The 16,642-nt window shown below is 33.6% G+C and overlaps 3 protein-coding genes across 4 annotated transcripts; 1 reads left to right on the forward strand and 2 right to left on the reverse strand.

The window, feature by feature from the left end:
• Nucleotides 1-657: 657 nt before the first annotated feature.
• On the reverse strand, nt 658-3,713 carry LOC107622140 (isocitrate dehydrogenase [NAD] regulatory subunit 1, mitochondrial-like). Of its 2 annotated transcripts, none has more exons than XM_088490145.1 (4): nt 3,210-3,713; nt 2,764-2,991; nt 2,462-2,540; nt 658-932 (listed from the first exon to the last, which is right to left on the reverse strand). In XM_088490145.1, exons 1-4 carry the CDS (start codon nt 3,711-3,713, stop codon nt 658-660), a joined length of 1,086 nt encoding a protein of 361 aa, XP_088346271.1. The 2 variants fall into 2 exon arrangements, with proteins under 2 accessions (XP_088346271.1, XP_016179528.1); XM_016324042.3 differs by having other exon boundaries at nt 2,764-3,003.
• Nucleotides 3,714-8,260: 4,547 nt separating this feature from the next.
• LOC110265385 (G-type lectin S-receptor-like serine/threonine-protein kinase At4g27290) lies at nt 8,261-11,470 on the forward strand. Its single transcript, XM_088490706.1, has 8 exons — nt 8,261-8,478; nt 8,529-9,682; nt 9,784-9,897; nt 9,997-10,130; nt 10,233-10,443; nt 10,576-10,813; nt 10,898-11,048; nt 11,128-11,470. The coding sequence occupies exons 1-8, from the start codon at nt 8,261-8,263 to the stop codon at nt 11,428-11,430; spliced, it is 2,523 nt and encodes an 840-aa protein (XP_088346832.1). The 3' UTR covers nt 11,431-11,470.
• Nucleotides 11,471-12,467: 997 nt separating this feature from the next.
• Nucleotides 12,468-15,612, reverse strand: LOC148561250 (isoflavone 7-O-methyltransferase-like). The gene is made up of 3 exons (XM_088491413.1): nt 15,093-15,612; nt 13,007-13,320; nt 12,468-12,918 (listed from the first exon to the last, which is right to left on the reverse strand). Exons 1-3 carry the CDS (start codon nt 15,568-15,570, stop codon nt 12,607-12,609), a joined length of 1,104 nt encoding a protein of 367 aa, XP_088347539.1. The 5' UTR covers nt 15,571-15,612; the 3' UTR covers nt 12,468-12,606.
• Nucleotides 15,613-16,642: the final 1,030 nt, after the last annotated feature.

Raw genomic sequence — 16,642 nt, forward strand, 5'->3', positions numbered from 1 at the left:
CTAGCTAGAAGGTGCCCTCTCCCCACAAGCCACCCTATGAAACATAGTAATTAGTAATTACTCATTGCACACCATGCTTAAGATTTGAGAGTTGTCCATAGCTTCCTAGAGTTGGCTAATAATTAGCTCTTAATTAGTTAATTAATTATATTAATTAGAGTTCATTTTTCACATTATATTGCACGAGAGCACGACTATATGCATGATTAAGTAGAACCATAAACACTAAATGAACCATAATAATCAACAAATAATAATGGTTAATTAATAGAAGTTAGAACTTGGAAATAAATAGTAATAATTTTTTTTCTATAAAATCTCCAAGGATCATAAAAGAGTATCCAATACATCATTTTCTGACTCTCTGTGTTGCATTTGCATAAACATTTTTATTGTAGGGATCAAAATTTGCTATCTTCAATTTTGTGGGGTGACAAAAAAAATAATGTAGATAAAAAGAATTAGTAAGAAACAAAAAACTATTATATTTTTTCACCTTAAAAATAAATGTCGTTTTTTTTACGTTGAAAAATATTCAATTACTTCAAAAATTGGATTAAATTTTCAACGTAATAAAAAAATGAAAACGACATTTATTTTAAAAAATTTGAGGCTAACACCATTTTTGGTAAAAAAAAAAAGGAAATAATTTTAGAATTAATCTAAAGCATCTATTACTGCATCAACAACCTCTTGGGTGGTACTTGATCCTCCAAGATCCTTTGTTCTGACTTTGGCTTGAAGAATGACTTTTTGAACAGCAGTTTCTAATCTGTCAGCAAATGCAGGAAACTGAAGATGCCTAAGCATCATTGCAGAAGAGAGAAGAAGTGCAACTGGGTTTGCTGTTTTTTGTGCAACAATCGAATCCTTTCCAACATTTCCAGCTGAAGCTCCTTGCTCAAACACAGCATGCTCAGCACCAACATTACCTACCACAACAAAAATGTTAATTTAATTCTGTTTGGAGAATAATAAAAATCGAGTAATGCTAGACAAACAATAACACAAACTTATCTTATTTAATGTTTGTTTGGGCGCTATTATTTTGATAAAAAAAAAATCTTTTTTCAATGAAAAAATAATTTTTTATTTATTTTTTAGTATGTTTGACAAATTTCTAGTAGTAAAAATAAAAGTACTAGAAAAATAAAAATAAAAAAATATTTTTTTGAAAAGCTGTAATTTACATCTTTTTTTAAAATATCTTTTTTCTTTAAAAAAAATATGTTTTTCATGTAATAAATAAACAAAAAAGTATTTTTATACTGTTATACCTAAACATAATTAATAAATAAAAAGATCTTTTTGCATGAGATACCCAAATATAAAATTATTTTTACTTTTCTATAAGATTTTTTTAAAAAATAACTCGAAAAAATATCTTTTTTTAAAAGCTCACCCAAACAAGCCCTTAATTTAATATTCATAGTTTGTATTTATAATTATATATTTATTATATTTAAATTTTTTAATTATTTCAACAATAAAAAAATACAAAATAAAAAAAGCATAAAGAAAACTAAAAGAAAAAAAGCAAACTAAGACATCCTTGATTCTCAAACTATGATTCCAAACATTTTAGTAAAAATCAACCTATGAATCAGAGAGACCCGCAGTAGTTAAATTAAATGTTAATTAAAATGAACACTACAACTAACTACATTGATTCATCAAGTACAATCTAGGGGGACTACTAACTACATTAATTCATCAAGTACACAATCTAGGGGGCTCACACTCTCAAATGAGTCATCCAGTATAAATTTATTTTGTTTATGGATTATAATTTTCCAGTTCCAACTATTTATGAATAATTTGATGGGGTAAATAGACTAATTCGTTTATTTTTTTATTTATTTTAGCAAAAAATAGTATTTTTAAATAAACAAATTTTAAATAAATAATATTTTTTAGTTAATAAATCTAAAATCGAATTAGGAGAAATATAGTCACAAAAAATAAATTAGGAAAAATATTATCCAAAAATATTAATTTTTTTTAAAATAAAAAAAATTATCAGCTGTCTATTTAACTTACGAACTAACTTGTTTAATCTGTTATTTTTTTTGGATATTTAACTTACGAACTAACTCATTTAATCTGTGATTTTTTTTGGATTAATCGAATTAAATTCGTTTAATCCAAAATTTAAATGAATAAATGAACTTATTCTGTGTTTGGCCCATTTTATTGACTCCAGGCTCTCGCTAACTATCATTACAAGTTAACTAAAAAAGAGAAATGCTATAGAGATGCCTAACTAAAAAATGAGATAAAGATGTTCTCTAAAATGTTTCTCTTTAAAAAAGCGTGAGCAAACCTTTTTTTTTTTGTGCTAAGTTGTGCTTTAATACAATGCCTAAATATTGAATTTCCCCTTAGGTTAAGTAATATAACAAAAAATTGCAAAAAAAAAAAAAATTAAAATTATAAAAAAATAATTGTAAACTACATATACCTCCAGGCATGACTCCTGTGCCTCCACAAATGCCTGCTGCAGTATTTGCAACTAGATTTCCATAAAGATTAGGAGTCACCTACAAATAAAGTGGAAATTAAATAGCTTACATGATGAACTCCATAAGTTACATATTAAATAAACGGAAATGTTTGGTAACTAAAGAAAATCAGTCATAACTTGCCTTATTTAGCATTTATTAATTGTTGCGACAATTAATTAATGCTGTATAAGACAAATTTTGGCTATTTTTTTTGTCTACCTAACATTACCCATAAATAAAAGTTTATTATTTAATGTACCATGACATCAAACTGCTCAGGCTTTGAAACAAGCTGCATGCAACAATTATCAACAATGATTTCATTGTATTGGATTGCAGGATACTTTTGTGCAACCTCTCTGCATGCTTCCAAGAACAGACCATCTGCTAGCTTCATTATGTTTGCTTTGTGCACCGCTGTCACCTTCTTTCTGTTGTTCAGATACGCATACTCGAATGCATATGATGCTATTCTCTCCGAACAGAACTTCGTTATCACCTTCATCATACCATTCGTAAACACACACACACACATTCATCCACTTAAAAAAAATAGAGATTCACGTACAGTTATCTTTCATATATGCTCAATAAGTAAGAATCGCTAGATAATTTAATATGTTTCACTGAATTACTATCTAATTTAATTACCAGCATGTAATTTCTCAACTACAAAGAATCAAATTAGGGTTAAGAGAATTTTACCTTAAGACTTTCAACAACACCAGGCACAACCTCATGCTCAAGGCCAGCGTATTCACCTTCAGTGTTCTCTCTAATCACAACAATGTCCACATTTTCATGCCTCGTCGGCAATCCTCTCATATTGAAGCAATTCACCAACGAAGCGTACAGATCAAGCTCCTTCCTTAGATACACGTTCAGGGAGTTCACGCCACCGCCCATCGGCGTGGCCAGACCTCCCTTGATGCACACCTTGTTCTTTCGAATCGAATCCAGAACCTCTTCTGGAAACTTCTTCATGGTTCCGTGCACTTCGAATTTCTCGAAGTACACCGGAGCGTGCATGGCCTCCATGACCTGTTCCACGGCGTTGGTGACCAGAGGCCCGACGCCGTCGCCAGGTATGAGGGTTACCGGGCGAGGGGCGCCATCGCCGGGACGGTGCATGTAGGTTACGGATCTGGACGGTTGAGATCTGGAGATGAGGCGGTTGAGGAGTGGGATGATGGATCTTGCGGTTGTCATTTTCAGTTGGTTGGGTTGACGGTTATGAAAAGTGCGTTTGTATCGAGGAATAAAGTTAGTTACGGTTAGTGTGGGAGGGAGAAGGAAGCCATGCGAAAAGAGAGAAAGGAGAAAAGAATGAAAAGTCTCTAACGATAACAAGGGGAGATCAATGGAAGGAGCGAAATCCTAGTGATGGTGGTAACCAATTTCTGTTTCGGAAATGTTGGATAAAATCAGTAAAAAACAGCCATAATTTACCTTATTTAGTATTCATTAATTATTGCGATAATTAATTAACGAGGGGTGCTAGGAGAACAACAACTTTTGTGTTTTATAGTCATCAAATAGCCATCAATAGTGATTTTAATGGTGTGAGATTGATGTGAGATTTCATCCAATGGCTCACTTTTCTTTGCTGGTTACATGCTGGCCAGAATTTAATAAAGTTACTGCCCCCTAGACTTTTCCTTAATTAATTAATGCTAGATAAGGTAAGTTTTGGCTGTATTTTTTATCTCTCTAGCATTATTCTATAGGGAGCCAATGGAATATCTGTACAATGTGTACAATAGAGGTTTAGAGATGTCTGATTCAGTATTAGAGATATAACCATTAGTAATACTTTTTCCTATCAGCTTAAACTTTTGGGATGAGTAGATAATATTTAAGTTAGCAAAAATTTTAAATAGATTTTTATATAAATTAAAGTTGAAAATTACTTAAATTTAGTAAGATATTTATATAGTAAGAAACTCCGCCTATGTTACACTTGCGGTACATAGCCGGTCCCAAGCCCGGATAAAGGAGGAGGGTTGTGTTAGGTCTTCGGCAACCAACATAAAAATATAGCCGAACCCCCATGACATGAATCAAAGACATTATTGCGCTAAAGCTAGGTCGTTGCCCGGAAGCAACGCGCCGTATGGCTCGAGTACGGTGTCGAAGCAAGAGCCGCTGCATCGGTGCCCGGATGTAGTGTTAAATGAGCAAGGGTTCTCGCGTTTTCGTGAACGGACGAGGGTAAATAAGCTAGTTCACAAAGGAAAAGGTAAAGGTCGAAGCGACAGAAGGTTGAGATTTGGGACATGGAACATAGGCACTCTAACAGGAAAGTCCATGGAGGTGGTGGACACCATGACAAGGAGGAAGATTAACATTATGTGCCTACAAGAAACGAAATGGGTTGGTGCAAAGGCTAGGGAGTTGGATACTTCTGGTTTCAAACTTTGGTATACAGGGAAGGTGAAGAATAGGAATGGGGTTGGAATAATTGTGGATAAGCAGTGGAAGAAAGACGTAGTGGATGTCAAGAGGGTGGGAGATCGGATCATCTCTATCAAACTTGTGTTGGAGGGAGGTGCTTTCCATGTGATTAGCGCCTATGCACCGCAAGTGGGTTCGGACGAACAACACAAGATAAGGTTTTGGGAGGATCTAGAGAGTTTGGTTCAAGGCATACCTTTGGGAGATAAGATTTTCTTAGGAGGAGATTTAAATGGCCATGTTGGGAGAGAAGTGACTGGATATGGGAGTATTCACGGAGGCCATGGTTTCGGAGTGATCAATGCCGAGGGTAAAACTATTTTGGACTTTTCCTCAACTTTTGATCTTCTCATCGCAAATACATGTTTTAAAAAGAGAGACGAACATCTTATAACCTATAAGAGTGGCATGACAAGCTCTCAAATCGACTTCTTCTTGTTGAGGAGAGTCGACCGGAAATTTTGCATTAACTGTAAAATTATCCCGGGAGAGAGTTTGACAACACAACATAGGGTGCTCGTCATGGATTTTCGCGTTGAGCAAAAGTTGAGGAAAAGACATCATACGAAGAACCCAAGGACGAAGTGGTGGCGGATGAAAGGGGAGGAACAAAGAAGCTTCCTAAGACGGGTAGAAGAAGAGGCAAAGTGGGATGGGAATGGAAGCGCGGAAGAAATGTGGAGGGAGATGGCAGAAGTTATTAGAAGAACAGCAAAAGAAAGTTTTGGTGAATCTAAAGGAATAGGACCAAGAGACAAGGAGTCCTGGTGGTGGAATGCGAGTATACAAGAAAAGATAAAGATAAAAAGGGAATGCTTTAAAGAGTGGTCTTTATGCCGCAATGCAGATAACTGGGAAAAATATAAGGCGGCTAAGAAAGAGACAAAAGTGGCTGTAAGTGAAGCAAGAACAAGAGCATATGAGGGTCTCTACCAGTCTTTGGGCACGAAAGAAGGAGAAAAAGGTATATATAGAATCGCAAAGAGTCGGGAAAGAAGAACGAGAGATTTGGATCAGGTTAAGTGCATAAAGGATAAGGATGGAGAGGTGTTGGCTCAAGAGGAGAAGATTAATGAAAGGTGGAAGAGCTACTTCTACGAGTTATTTAATGAGGGACAGAAGACTCTTCCGAGCCTTGGTCGATTATGCACAAGGGAAGAAGATCAAAACTTTAACTACTATCGAAGGATTCGAGACTTCGAGGTAAAAGAGGCTCTAAAGCAGATGAAAAATGGCAGGGCAGTAGGACCTGATAATATCCCGATTGAGGTTTGGAAGGGTCTTGGAGGAAAAGGCATCAACTGGTTAACCAAGCTTTTTAATGAAATTTTAAGGTCAAAGAAGATGCCTGATGAGTGGAGAAAGAGCACCTTGGTACCTATCTACAAGAATAAGGGAGATATACAAAGTTGCGGAAACTATAGAGGGATTAAGCTTATGAGTCATACTATGAAGCTATGGGAAAGGGTGATAGAACGGAGGTTGAGAAAAGAGACACAAGTAACAGAGAACCAATTTGGATTTATGCCAGGCAGATCTACCACTGAAGCGATATACCTATTAAGAAGGATGATGGAGAGGTATCGTAGTAATAAAAGGGATCTACACATGGTGTTTATTGATTTGGAAAAAGCGTATGATAGGGTACCAAGGGAGGTCTTATGGAAGGTTTTAGAAAAGAGGAGAGTAAGGATCGCATATATTCGGGCAATTAAAGACATGTATGATGGGGCCACAACTAGTGTGAAGACTCAAGGTGGTGTGACAGAGGAATTCCCTATTGGTATAGGATTACACCAGGGATCATCCTTAAGTCCATACCTTTTCACATTAGTCTTGGAAGTACTCACAGAGCACATCCAAGAGCCTGTGCCATGGTGCATGCTTTTTGCCGATGATATCGTCCTTATGGGAGACTCAATGGAAGACCTAAATAAGAAGTTGGAGTTATGGAGAGAAGCTCTAGAAGTGTATGGTCTGCGCATAAGCCGTAGCAAGACGGAATATATGGAATGTAAGTTTAGTCTGAGAAGGGAAAACTCCAATATAGAGGTGAAGATTGGAGAAAACATCCTGCGAAAAGTTAAAAGTTTTAAGTATCTTGGGTGCATCATACAGGATAATGGAGAGATTGAACAAGATGTAAATCATAGGATCCAAGCAGGTTGGTCAAAATGGCGGAGTGCATCGGGTTTTATATGCGACAAAAAAGTGCCTTTAAAACTTAAAGGTAAATTCTATCGCACCGCTATAAGACCGGCTATGCTGTATGGTACGGAGTGTTGGGCGGCTAAAGGGGAGCACGAACATAAGTTGAGTGTGGCAGAGATGAAGATGTTGAGATGGATGAGTGGTCATACGCGATTGGATAAAATAAGGAATGAAGATATAAGGGAGAGAGTTGGAGTAGCACCCATTGTGGAAAAGATGGTTGAATCGCGTCTCAGGTGGTTTGGACATGTGGGAAGAAGACCGATAGAACATCCAGTCAGGAGGGTGGATGAGATGGAAGATGGACAAAGGGCGAAAGGCAGAGGAAGACCTAAGAAGACCATCCATGAGGTGGTCAAACGAGATCTACATGTAAACGGTCTCTCTGTAGACATGATACATGACAGAGCACAATGGCGTCGTTTGATTCATGTAGCCGACCCCACTTAGTGGGACAAGGCTTTGTTGTTGTTGTATTTATATAGTAAGAAAGATAAATTATCTTTGTAACTTATTTACTTATCTTAATTAGTGGATGTTTATACTTATGTTTTTATTATTTAAAAAATTAATAATATTTTATTATTTATTCAATTTTGTATTTTTTAAAATTAGTTGCTAATAAATTGTTTATCCAAGCGATTAATAAATTTTAATTTCAATCCACTTTCAGTATAACATAATTTGTTACGTTAATAAAAAATATTGTATATTAACGAAAACTTATGTATTAACTTGGTTTAGATCTAAATGCTTCTTTCTACTTATTGCACCGTTAAATAATGTATATAAAGAAAGAGAAACTTTGGCTGCATTGGAACTTAATTTGGAACCTAATAAAAATCACCACCTCATTGCTGACATTGTTGCTCATATATAGCTATGGATTATAATCTGATTTCTTTTCTAGCTTAGTTAGAGTTGCCTTCAAATTTGGAACCTAAATTAGTTATTTTTACTTGTTATAACAATTTAAGTACTTATATATAGAACTTCTTCTAACAGATAAAACCACACTAGATATATATATAAGTACTTCAAACTCCTTAACTCTATTTCTCTTGTAACAAGTTAAATGAACCAACACAAAAATGAGGCCTCAGCATGTTGAAGATGGTGATCATGAACACCATAGTAATGATAATAAGAACAACAACTCTTCATTTTCAACAAGTGCTTATCACATGGAGAGGGTTTTCCCTGTTTATGCCATGGGAATTCCAAACCCATTACACTCTTCTGCCTTTCATAATAACCATTTGGATATTTCTCTTCACACCATTTGGGATCATATAAGAGAAGAAGCCAGGTTTGAGGTACCCCCATCAAACTTCATCATTTCTTCTTGTGTCTTTTTTTTTTCTTCTTCAGCCCTGGTAACTCTTCACACAAGCGTTACTTGGGAATTTGGTACAAGAAAATTCCAATTCAGACAGTTGTTTGGGTTGCCAATAGGGTCAACCCCATCAATGGTTCCTTAGGAACTTTAACAATTAACAGCACAGGCAATCTTTTACTCACAGAAAATGGCACTGAGACTACTGTTTGGAGCACAAGCACAATCTCTCAAAAACAAGCAAAGAATCCGGTATTGAAGCTCTTGGACAGTGGCAATCTTGTGTTAAGAAATGAAGGGGAATCAAATCCAAAGGCCTATTTGTGGCAAAGCTTTGATTATCCTACAGATACATTCTTGCCAACCATGAAGTTGGGAAGGGACCTCCGAAAAGGTTTGGATTGGCGCATAACTTGTTGGAAGAGTCCAAATGATCCATCCCCTGGAGACTTTTCTCTTGGTTTAGTTGTAAGGGATTATCCAGTCTATTACATGATGAATGGCACACAAAAAGTATATCGGTCTGGACCTTGGAATGGCCTTTACTTCAGTGGATTCCCAGATCTGTCCTTTACATATGTTTTTGAAGACAGTTTTGTCACAAACAAGGATGAGATATCCTATAGTTATAACACCAAGGTTGATTCTATCATTGGAAGAGGTGTAATAAGCCAAACAAGTCAATCTCTTACAAGTTATTTATGGGATGACAATCTTCAGAATTGGAAAGTTTCTGCATCAACGCCAGGTGATGTGTGTGATAAATATGACCTTTGTGGAGCCTATGCTTATTGCAGTGTAGCAGAATCACAGCATCTCTGCCAATGCTTTAAAGGGTTTAGTCCAAAGTCACCAGAAGAATGGAACTCAAACAACTCCTCACAAGGATGCATTCGCGACGATCCATTAAGCTGCAATGTCACAAGCACTGATGTGTTTGTGAAATATACAGGCTTGAAAGTGCCAGATACTCAGCATACTAAGCTGCATGAGAATATTAATTTAGATGAATGCAGAAATCTGTGTTTGAAGAACTGCTCTTGTATGGCTTATGCCAATTCAGACATAAGAGGAGGAGGCAGTGGCTGCGCCATGTGGTTCGGCGATCTAATTGACATCAAACTGTTTCAAAATGGTGGACAAGATCTATACATCCGAATGCCTGCTTTTGAGTCAGGTAAGGGACAAAACTTCATTTTGCCTTATAGCTTCTTCCATGCTTCTTATTGTTATATTTTTTGTTTTTGTTTACATCTTTGATGAATTTCAACCATGAAGGACTTCAACATCGGCACAAGCAAAAAGTGATCATTGCTAGCACCATTGTTGCATTTTGTGCAACACTTCTACTTTGTGTTTATGTTATATACAGAGTCCGAAGGAACAATATTGGTAACTACTTTCTTTTAGAACTAGAGTATTCCTAAATTCCTTTTATTTAGAAATATAATAACAGTATCTAATGAATTTTACATTTCTTTGCATTCCTAGAAAAATCAAATATAGAAGAATATGTAAATGATACAGATCTACCATTATTTGATCTACTAACAATTACTACTGCCACGCACAAGTTCTCGTTGAATAACAAGATTGGACAAGGCGGTTTTGGACCTGTTTATAAGGTAATTCAATCTTTGAATACTCACTAGCTTGAGCCTTGAACAAGTAGGGAACATTTAACATTGTAAAGATCATGATCTACTTATAAAATTGTAATTGGGCAGGGAAAATTAGAAGATGGACTTGAAGTTGCTGTGAAGAGACTCTCACATAGCTCTACACAAGGAATGACTGAATTCATAACTGAAGTAAAGCTAATAGCGAAACTTCAGCACCGTAATCTAGTAAAACTTCTTGGTTGTTGCATTCAAGGAGAAGAAATTTTGTTAGTTTATGAATATGTGGTTAATGGGAGCCTAGACACCTTCATCTTTGGTATGTAATATCTAGAAAAACTGTATCAGATATATTGTGTTTTCTTATTTTCATTACTGTATAGAAAACACAGCTTATGAAACTTGAATATGTGATAATTTGATAACAGATTTGTTTTCTTTGAAAAAATAGATAAAACAAAAAGCAAGATGTTGGATTGGTCTCAGCGCTTGGGCATAATATTTGGAATTACTAGGGGACTCTTGTATCTTCATCAAGATTCAAGATTGAGAATTATTCATAGAGATCTTAAAGCAAGTAATGTTTTACTTGATGACAAATTAAACCCAAAAATATCAGATTTTGGAATGGCCAGGACTTTTGGAGGAGATCAAACCGAAGGAAACACAAATAGAGTCGTGGGGACTTAGTGAGTATCTCTTTCTAATTTCATAGCATTGTTTATTTATTTATTCTTTCTCATATTAACCATTGGTTTAATGCTTTCATACAGTGGATACATGGCTCCAGAATATGCTATCGACGGTTTGTATTCTATAAAATCCGATGTCTTCAGCTTTGGCATACTTATGATGGAAATTATATGTGGGACTAAAAACAGAGCTCTTTGTCATGCAAATGAAACTCTCAACCTCATTGGCTATGTAAGCTCTTTGATCATTATTTTCTTTCTCAAAGTTGCAGCAAATGTTTTTTTAATGAATTTTCATGCTTATGATGTAGGCTTGGAGGCTATGGAAAGAGGACAAAGCTTTAGAGTTGATAGATTCAAGCATAAAGGAGTCATGTGTAATCTCAGAAGTAATGCGTTGCATCCATGTGAGTCTGTTGTGTGTGCAACAATACCCTGAGGATAGGCCTACAATGGCTTCTGTGCTTCTCATGTTAGCAAGTGAGATGGATTTAGATGAGCCTAAAGAGCCTGGCTTCTTTCCCAAGTGGGTCTCTATGGAAGCGAATTCGCAGCCACATCAATGTGAACTATCTTATGATGAATTAACCGTTACTTCATTAGATGGCCGGTGAAATCAATGAGTCTGTCTGCTACACATATCACAGCCTGGAATCTTGGATCATATGGCTAAGATTTAAGACCACTCCATGATAGAGTATATCACTATGCCGTATATTATGAATTGATCTAATGGCAAATGTGACAAAAACTATATTGCATTCTTGTCTAAGACTTTGCTCATTATTTTTTATAGAATTATTAGAGAATGTATCAACAGTTAGTTAGAATAAAAATTTAGGGATGAATATTTATCGTACATCTACAATCACAAATAAATAAGAAATAAGTAAGAAAACGTATGAAGCACGGACACTTCATTGAGTTGTTGTGTCCGCATGTTGAATACATTTTGGATACGACACTCGTCCGACACGCATGTCTGTTATGTCTAACCGTGTCTTAATAAAAAATAAAAAATTCTTCTCCGGACACACTTAGACACACTTAAAAACCATCACGTGTCAGCGTGTCGGTTGTGTTTACTCTTATTCTTAACATATATTCTTGAAATAAATTTAGATATAGTATATATTATTATTTTAAATACTTGATATAATTGAAATAAGACATTAAAAATAATTAAAAAAATTAATTTATATTTTTTTTTACCAAAGATAGGAGACTCGCTCGAACCCGCAACCTCTTAATTGAGTATGGAGAATCTATGCCATTTGAGCTATTACTCATTGGCAAATTAATTTATATTTTAATATCAATAAAATATCAAAATATCATTACGATTTATCTAAAAGAATACTTTATATTTTATATGTATGCGTGTCCTCGTGTCCGTGCATCATAGAAGAAAACATAGGATGAGAAAACACCACATCCAACTCAAAATCTAAAAATTTTAAGTTAATGGATCTATCTATCATTTTATAAACTCATCACTCTTCTTTATTTTTTTTAATGTAAGACTAATTTCATATACTCCTCATACTTGTAATATTAACAAAAAAGTAGTCATGGAGCTCAAAGCGATCTCAATTCAAAATTAAATGACATTGTTGCATAACATACACCTTAACTTTATTCGGTATATAGCATCTAAAATCATTCTTTTTTGGCTAATTTTTTTTTTGTTACCAAATATCTATATGTAAAACTTATTCATCAAGACATTACAACTTTATTTATTTCATTTAACCATGATTATATGTATGATGTATCACAACATTTAGTGGTTAAATATATATCTCAATAAGAGACATATGTCCAGTTAAAGGTGAAATTTTGTAGTCTTGATGACAATCTGCTTCCATGAAGAGTTTCTTCCATTCTTCTTTGGTTCTTTCTTTTCCATTATAATATGCTGTCACCACTAAATCCAATTGAAGCTTTGCTTGGGTAATTTCAGGCTCATCTTTTTTTTCATCATCTATCACAATATCTATGATAATTATTTTTCCTCTTTTATTATTACTTGAAGAAACAGCGTCTTTGCATTTTTTCAATATCTTTATGCAATTATCATCATCCCAATCATGTAAAATCCACTGAAAACAAAAAGAAAACAATTTAAAAAATATATATATAATCTTTATCACCATTTATTCTTAGATTTGATGAAACATAATTATATACCTTAAGTAGAACTGCATCAGCTTTAGGGATAGATTGAAACATGTCCCCACCAACATAAGTCAAATTGTTGGTCCCTTTAAGATTTTTCACAACCTGTGGAAGATCAAAAACTATGCATTTCAAATGTGGAAAAGTTTCAGAGATATACTTGGCTACCATTCCAGTTCCTCCAGCAACATCTACAATTGATTCCAACCCTTCAAAGACAACACCATGATCTCTCAATGCCAAGTTTATGATTTGAGAGTCACTAGCAGTTGCATCATTGAAGTATTTCATATGTGTAGGGTTTTTGTTGAGGAAGTCCCAAATACCTGTTAGGAAAATATAGAAAACAAGAAAACAAGTATTTAAATATTCGGTAATGTTTAGTAATAAAAAATTAGTCAAAAATGGCTAGAATAAACTTAATTTTTAAAAAATATTAAAAACATGTTGGTTTTATAGAAATTAACTTGACTGTATAAAATTATATTTATTTAAAAGTTTAATTTTTAATATATAAACTAAAATTTTTGGATAAATAATTATTTTTTATTGTCGTGTAGTTACGTAATTATATATATATATATATATATATATATGAAAATTGTTTTGCAATAATAGTATAGTAAAACTAAATATTTTATTTAAAGTCAAAGAAAATTTTATAAATAAGCGTTTTTTAAATAAAGTTAACAAATACTTTATAAATGAATGAAACAGAAAACATAGGTTAAAAATACACTACATCCTAATTTAATGTTACTAATTAAATTTAAGATTAATTTACTCTTTTAATCCTATTAATTCACATTGTTCACAGATTGTCCAAAAATATTGTTAGTACCTGTATTTTTCCAAAAAAGAATTATAAACAACAAATCACAAAATAAAAAACAAACAATAGAAAAGACATAATTAACCCCTGCATACACTTTAACAAAATAAAGCTGGTCTTATATACAATTAGTGAAAATTATCAAAATTTAATATCTATAATATGTATATTATGTTTAATATTAGTATCAAGGGTTTAACTTAGTTAATTTACCTAGAGTGGTTAATAAGAGTTAATTAAAATTAGTAATATGTTATAACTAACTAATTAGGTGGTTAGATATTAATTAGTTCTCTTACTATATATAATTGTACTTTAGCAGAGTGTATGTATGATTAGGGTTGGAAGTGAGTCAAGCAAGTTCATGAGCCAGCTCGAGCTCGACTCGTTAACAGCTCGATAAGCTAAGGTCATGAGCTGGTAAGCCAAGTTTGAGCTTGGAATTGAGCTCATAAATTAAATGAGTCGAGCTTGAGCTTAGATAAGCTCAGCTCATTAGCTCGTGAGTTGGCTTGATTATATATATAACAATTTTAATTATTTAATATTTATATTTATTTTTTACATATAATTTTAATATAAGACATAAATAAAAAATTTATAATTTATTGATAGATAAATAATATATAAAATTGATCTTTTTAAATATTTTTTAAAATATATAAGTTATAATTTATTGATATAGAATTATAGATTATGTATTTATGTTTCTCTTATTTGAGCCAGCTCGTGAGCTCGAGCCAGCTCGTGAGTTTTTGGTGAGCCGAGCTTGAGCTTAAGAAATAAGCTCGATTGTTAATGAGTCAAGCCGTGAGCCAAGCTCAATTTTCATGAGCCGAGCCTGAGCTTGGTCTAGCTCGGCTCAGCTCGACTCACTTCCAACCCTATGTATGATGGTAGAAATTAAACTAATTAATATCTAACCACCTAACTAGTTAATTATAAAAATTTTTAACCCTAGTTAGCTCCTATTAATTAACCACTTTAGTTAGATTAACTAAGTTACATTATTGATAATTCAATTATATCAGTAGTAATTAAGAATGTAAAATAAAATAAATAATAATTAAAAATATTAAATAATATAATTTTAAATTATTTTAAACTGATTTTTTATTATTTTTCACATATTTTTGTATTAAAAAAACTTTCTGATCTTTAGTAAAACTCAATTACTAAAAGAAAAAGAGTATACTACTACATTAAAAATAAACACTAATTTAAATCCGAACGTACAAAACATTGTTGTAATACATATATACATACCTGTACCCAATGCCATGGCAAATGGTGTTTGATTCCCCTCATCATGAACCCACTTCCCAAGTTGTTGGTATGAACTTGAGATAGTTGGGTCAAGAATAAGGTCAACCATTGGAGCTAAACAATGATCACTACCTCTAACAAGGAGCTTTGATACATACGTAAGAGCATATGCTTCCTTTTCTTCTTGATATTCTTGGGTAATTCTTACTATGTCAAAGAATCCAATGTGTGCAAGATAACGCATTAAACGGTGCACACCACTAACCTTAGTTAATGGAACTTGTAACTTGGAAACCAACTCATGAAGAGTCATAGGTTGACCATGGTTGTGGATTATGTTTGGTATGCTTAGATCCACACACCACTTAAGGCAAAGAGAGTCTAAGAATGCAAACATGTGTTTGTACAACTGAACTTGACCTTCAAAGATCTCATTTGATGCTTTGAGATCATTGTTAATTATGTGTGATGAAGCCATGATCTTTAATTTTTTATGATTGCAAGTGAAACGAATTGTATGTTTGTGTGTTTGTGATGATTAATTATTAGCATTTGAATCACCTTATATAGAGTTTGGCTTCTTACTAATTAATCAAATTATTTTCCTCTCTACAGTAAATGATTAAGAGAATCACGTAAAATGAAAAACTCATTTTTAACGGTTGAAATTAAAGCACGTGGGAGTCTAATTAAGAATAAATTAATAATTAGTGTATAATCTATGGTAGATTTGATATGTAATATAATACTTCCAAAACATCAACTTGTAGTAGAAACGAATGAATTATTTAATCGTAGTCATTAGATAAAATTAACTAAATAAGATAATCTAAAAGTGATTTGGAAACGTTAAAAGATAAAACGTTTAATGTCACTTAAAACGTTCCAAATATGGAATTAACTACAGTATAAAGGTGAACACGCTTAGCTAGCTAGTAAACCACTTTAAATCAATCACGTAACAATTATAATATAATAACAATTAACTTCGAAATATTTTATTCTAGGAATGGATTAGTCATCAAACCACTTACAATTAATCAATAGTAAATCAATAATCGAGCGAGGTGGGGCAAATTAACCTTTTTCCCAATTTCTCACATGATGAGAATCAAATTTAAATGAAAATTGGAAAATGAAAAACTATTGAGAACATGCTTGCTTTATTTATTATTGAGTTAATAGTCAAAATCGTCCTTGAAAAATACTTCGATCTTTATTTTTGTTTTCGAAAGATAAAATTAATCAAATTTGTCTCCAAAAAAAATTAATCTCGTCACGTTAGTCCTTCCGTCATCTCCTGCGCTGAGATGGCTAACGCTCGCTGACATGACTCACTAACTGCCAGCGTGGCATTCACTTAGTATACCCTATAAGTTTATTAGATCTATTCAAATCAGTCCCTAACTCCATAAACCCTAATCCCAAATCCAAAAGAACCGATCCTCATCTCTATAGCAGATTCCATGTTTCCAAATTGTCCCTGTTACTGCCCATGTCACTACCTACGCCCTTTAACACCGCCATCGTCTACGACGTCATCTGCATCG

This window comes from Arachis ipaensis, chromosome B6, assembly GCF_059453495.1.
Source record: "Arachis ipaensis isolate K30076 ecotype BB chromosome B6, ASM5945349v1, whole genome shotgun sequence".
Taxonomy (NCBI): Eukaryota; Viridiplantae; Streptophyta; class Magnoliopsida; order Fabales; family Fabaceae; genus Arachis; species Arachis ipaensis.

What these genes read in the sequence shown, in the direction of transcription:
- LOC107622140 (XM_016324042.3), bottom strand. Translation starts at nt 3,713, where the DNA reads ATGACAACCGCAAGATCCATCATCCCACTCCTCAACCGCCTCATCTCC. An exon ending in CTGAGCAGTTTGATGTCATG is followed by an intron (nt 2,541 to 2,763) that starts GTACATTAAATA and finishes CTTTATTTGTAG; the next exon opens with GTGACTCCTAATCTTTATGG. An exon ending in CACAGGAGTCATGCCTGGAG is followed by an intron (nt 933 to 2,461) that starts GTATATGTAGTT and finishes TTGTTGTGGTAG; the next exon opens with GTAATGTTGGTGCTGAGCAT.
- LOC148561250 (XM_088491413.1), bottom strand. Translation starts at nt 15,570, where the DNA reads ATGGCTTCATCACACATAATTAACAATGATCTCAAAGCATCAAATGAG. An exon ending in TGCCATGGCATTGGGTACAG is followed by an intron (nt 13,321 to 15,092) that starts GTATGTATATAT and finishes TTTTCCTAACAG; the next exon opens with GTATTTGGGACTTCCTCAAC. An exon ending in CTGATGCAGTTCTACTTAAG is followed by an intron (nt 12,919 to 13,006) that starts GTATATAATTAT and finishes TTTTGTTTTCAG; the next exon opens with TGGATTTTACATGATTGGGA.
- LOC110265385 (XM_088490706.1), top strand. Translation starts at nt 8,261, where the DNA reads ATGAGGCCTCAGCATGTTGAAGATGGTGATCATGAACACCATAGTAAT. An exon ending in AGTCCGAAGGAACAATATTG is followed by an intron (nt 9,898 to 9,996) that starts GTAACTACTTTC and finishes TTGCATTCCTAG; the next exon opens with AAAAATCAAATATAGAAGAA. An exon ending in GTTTTGGACCTGTTTATAAG is followed by an intron (nt 10,131 to 10,232) that starts GTAATTCAATCT and finishes GTAATTGGGCAG; the next exon opens with GGAAAATTAGAAGATGGACT.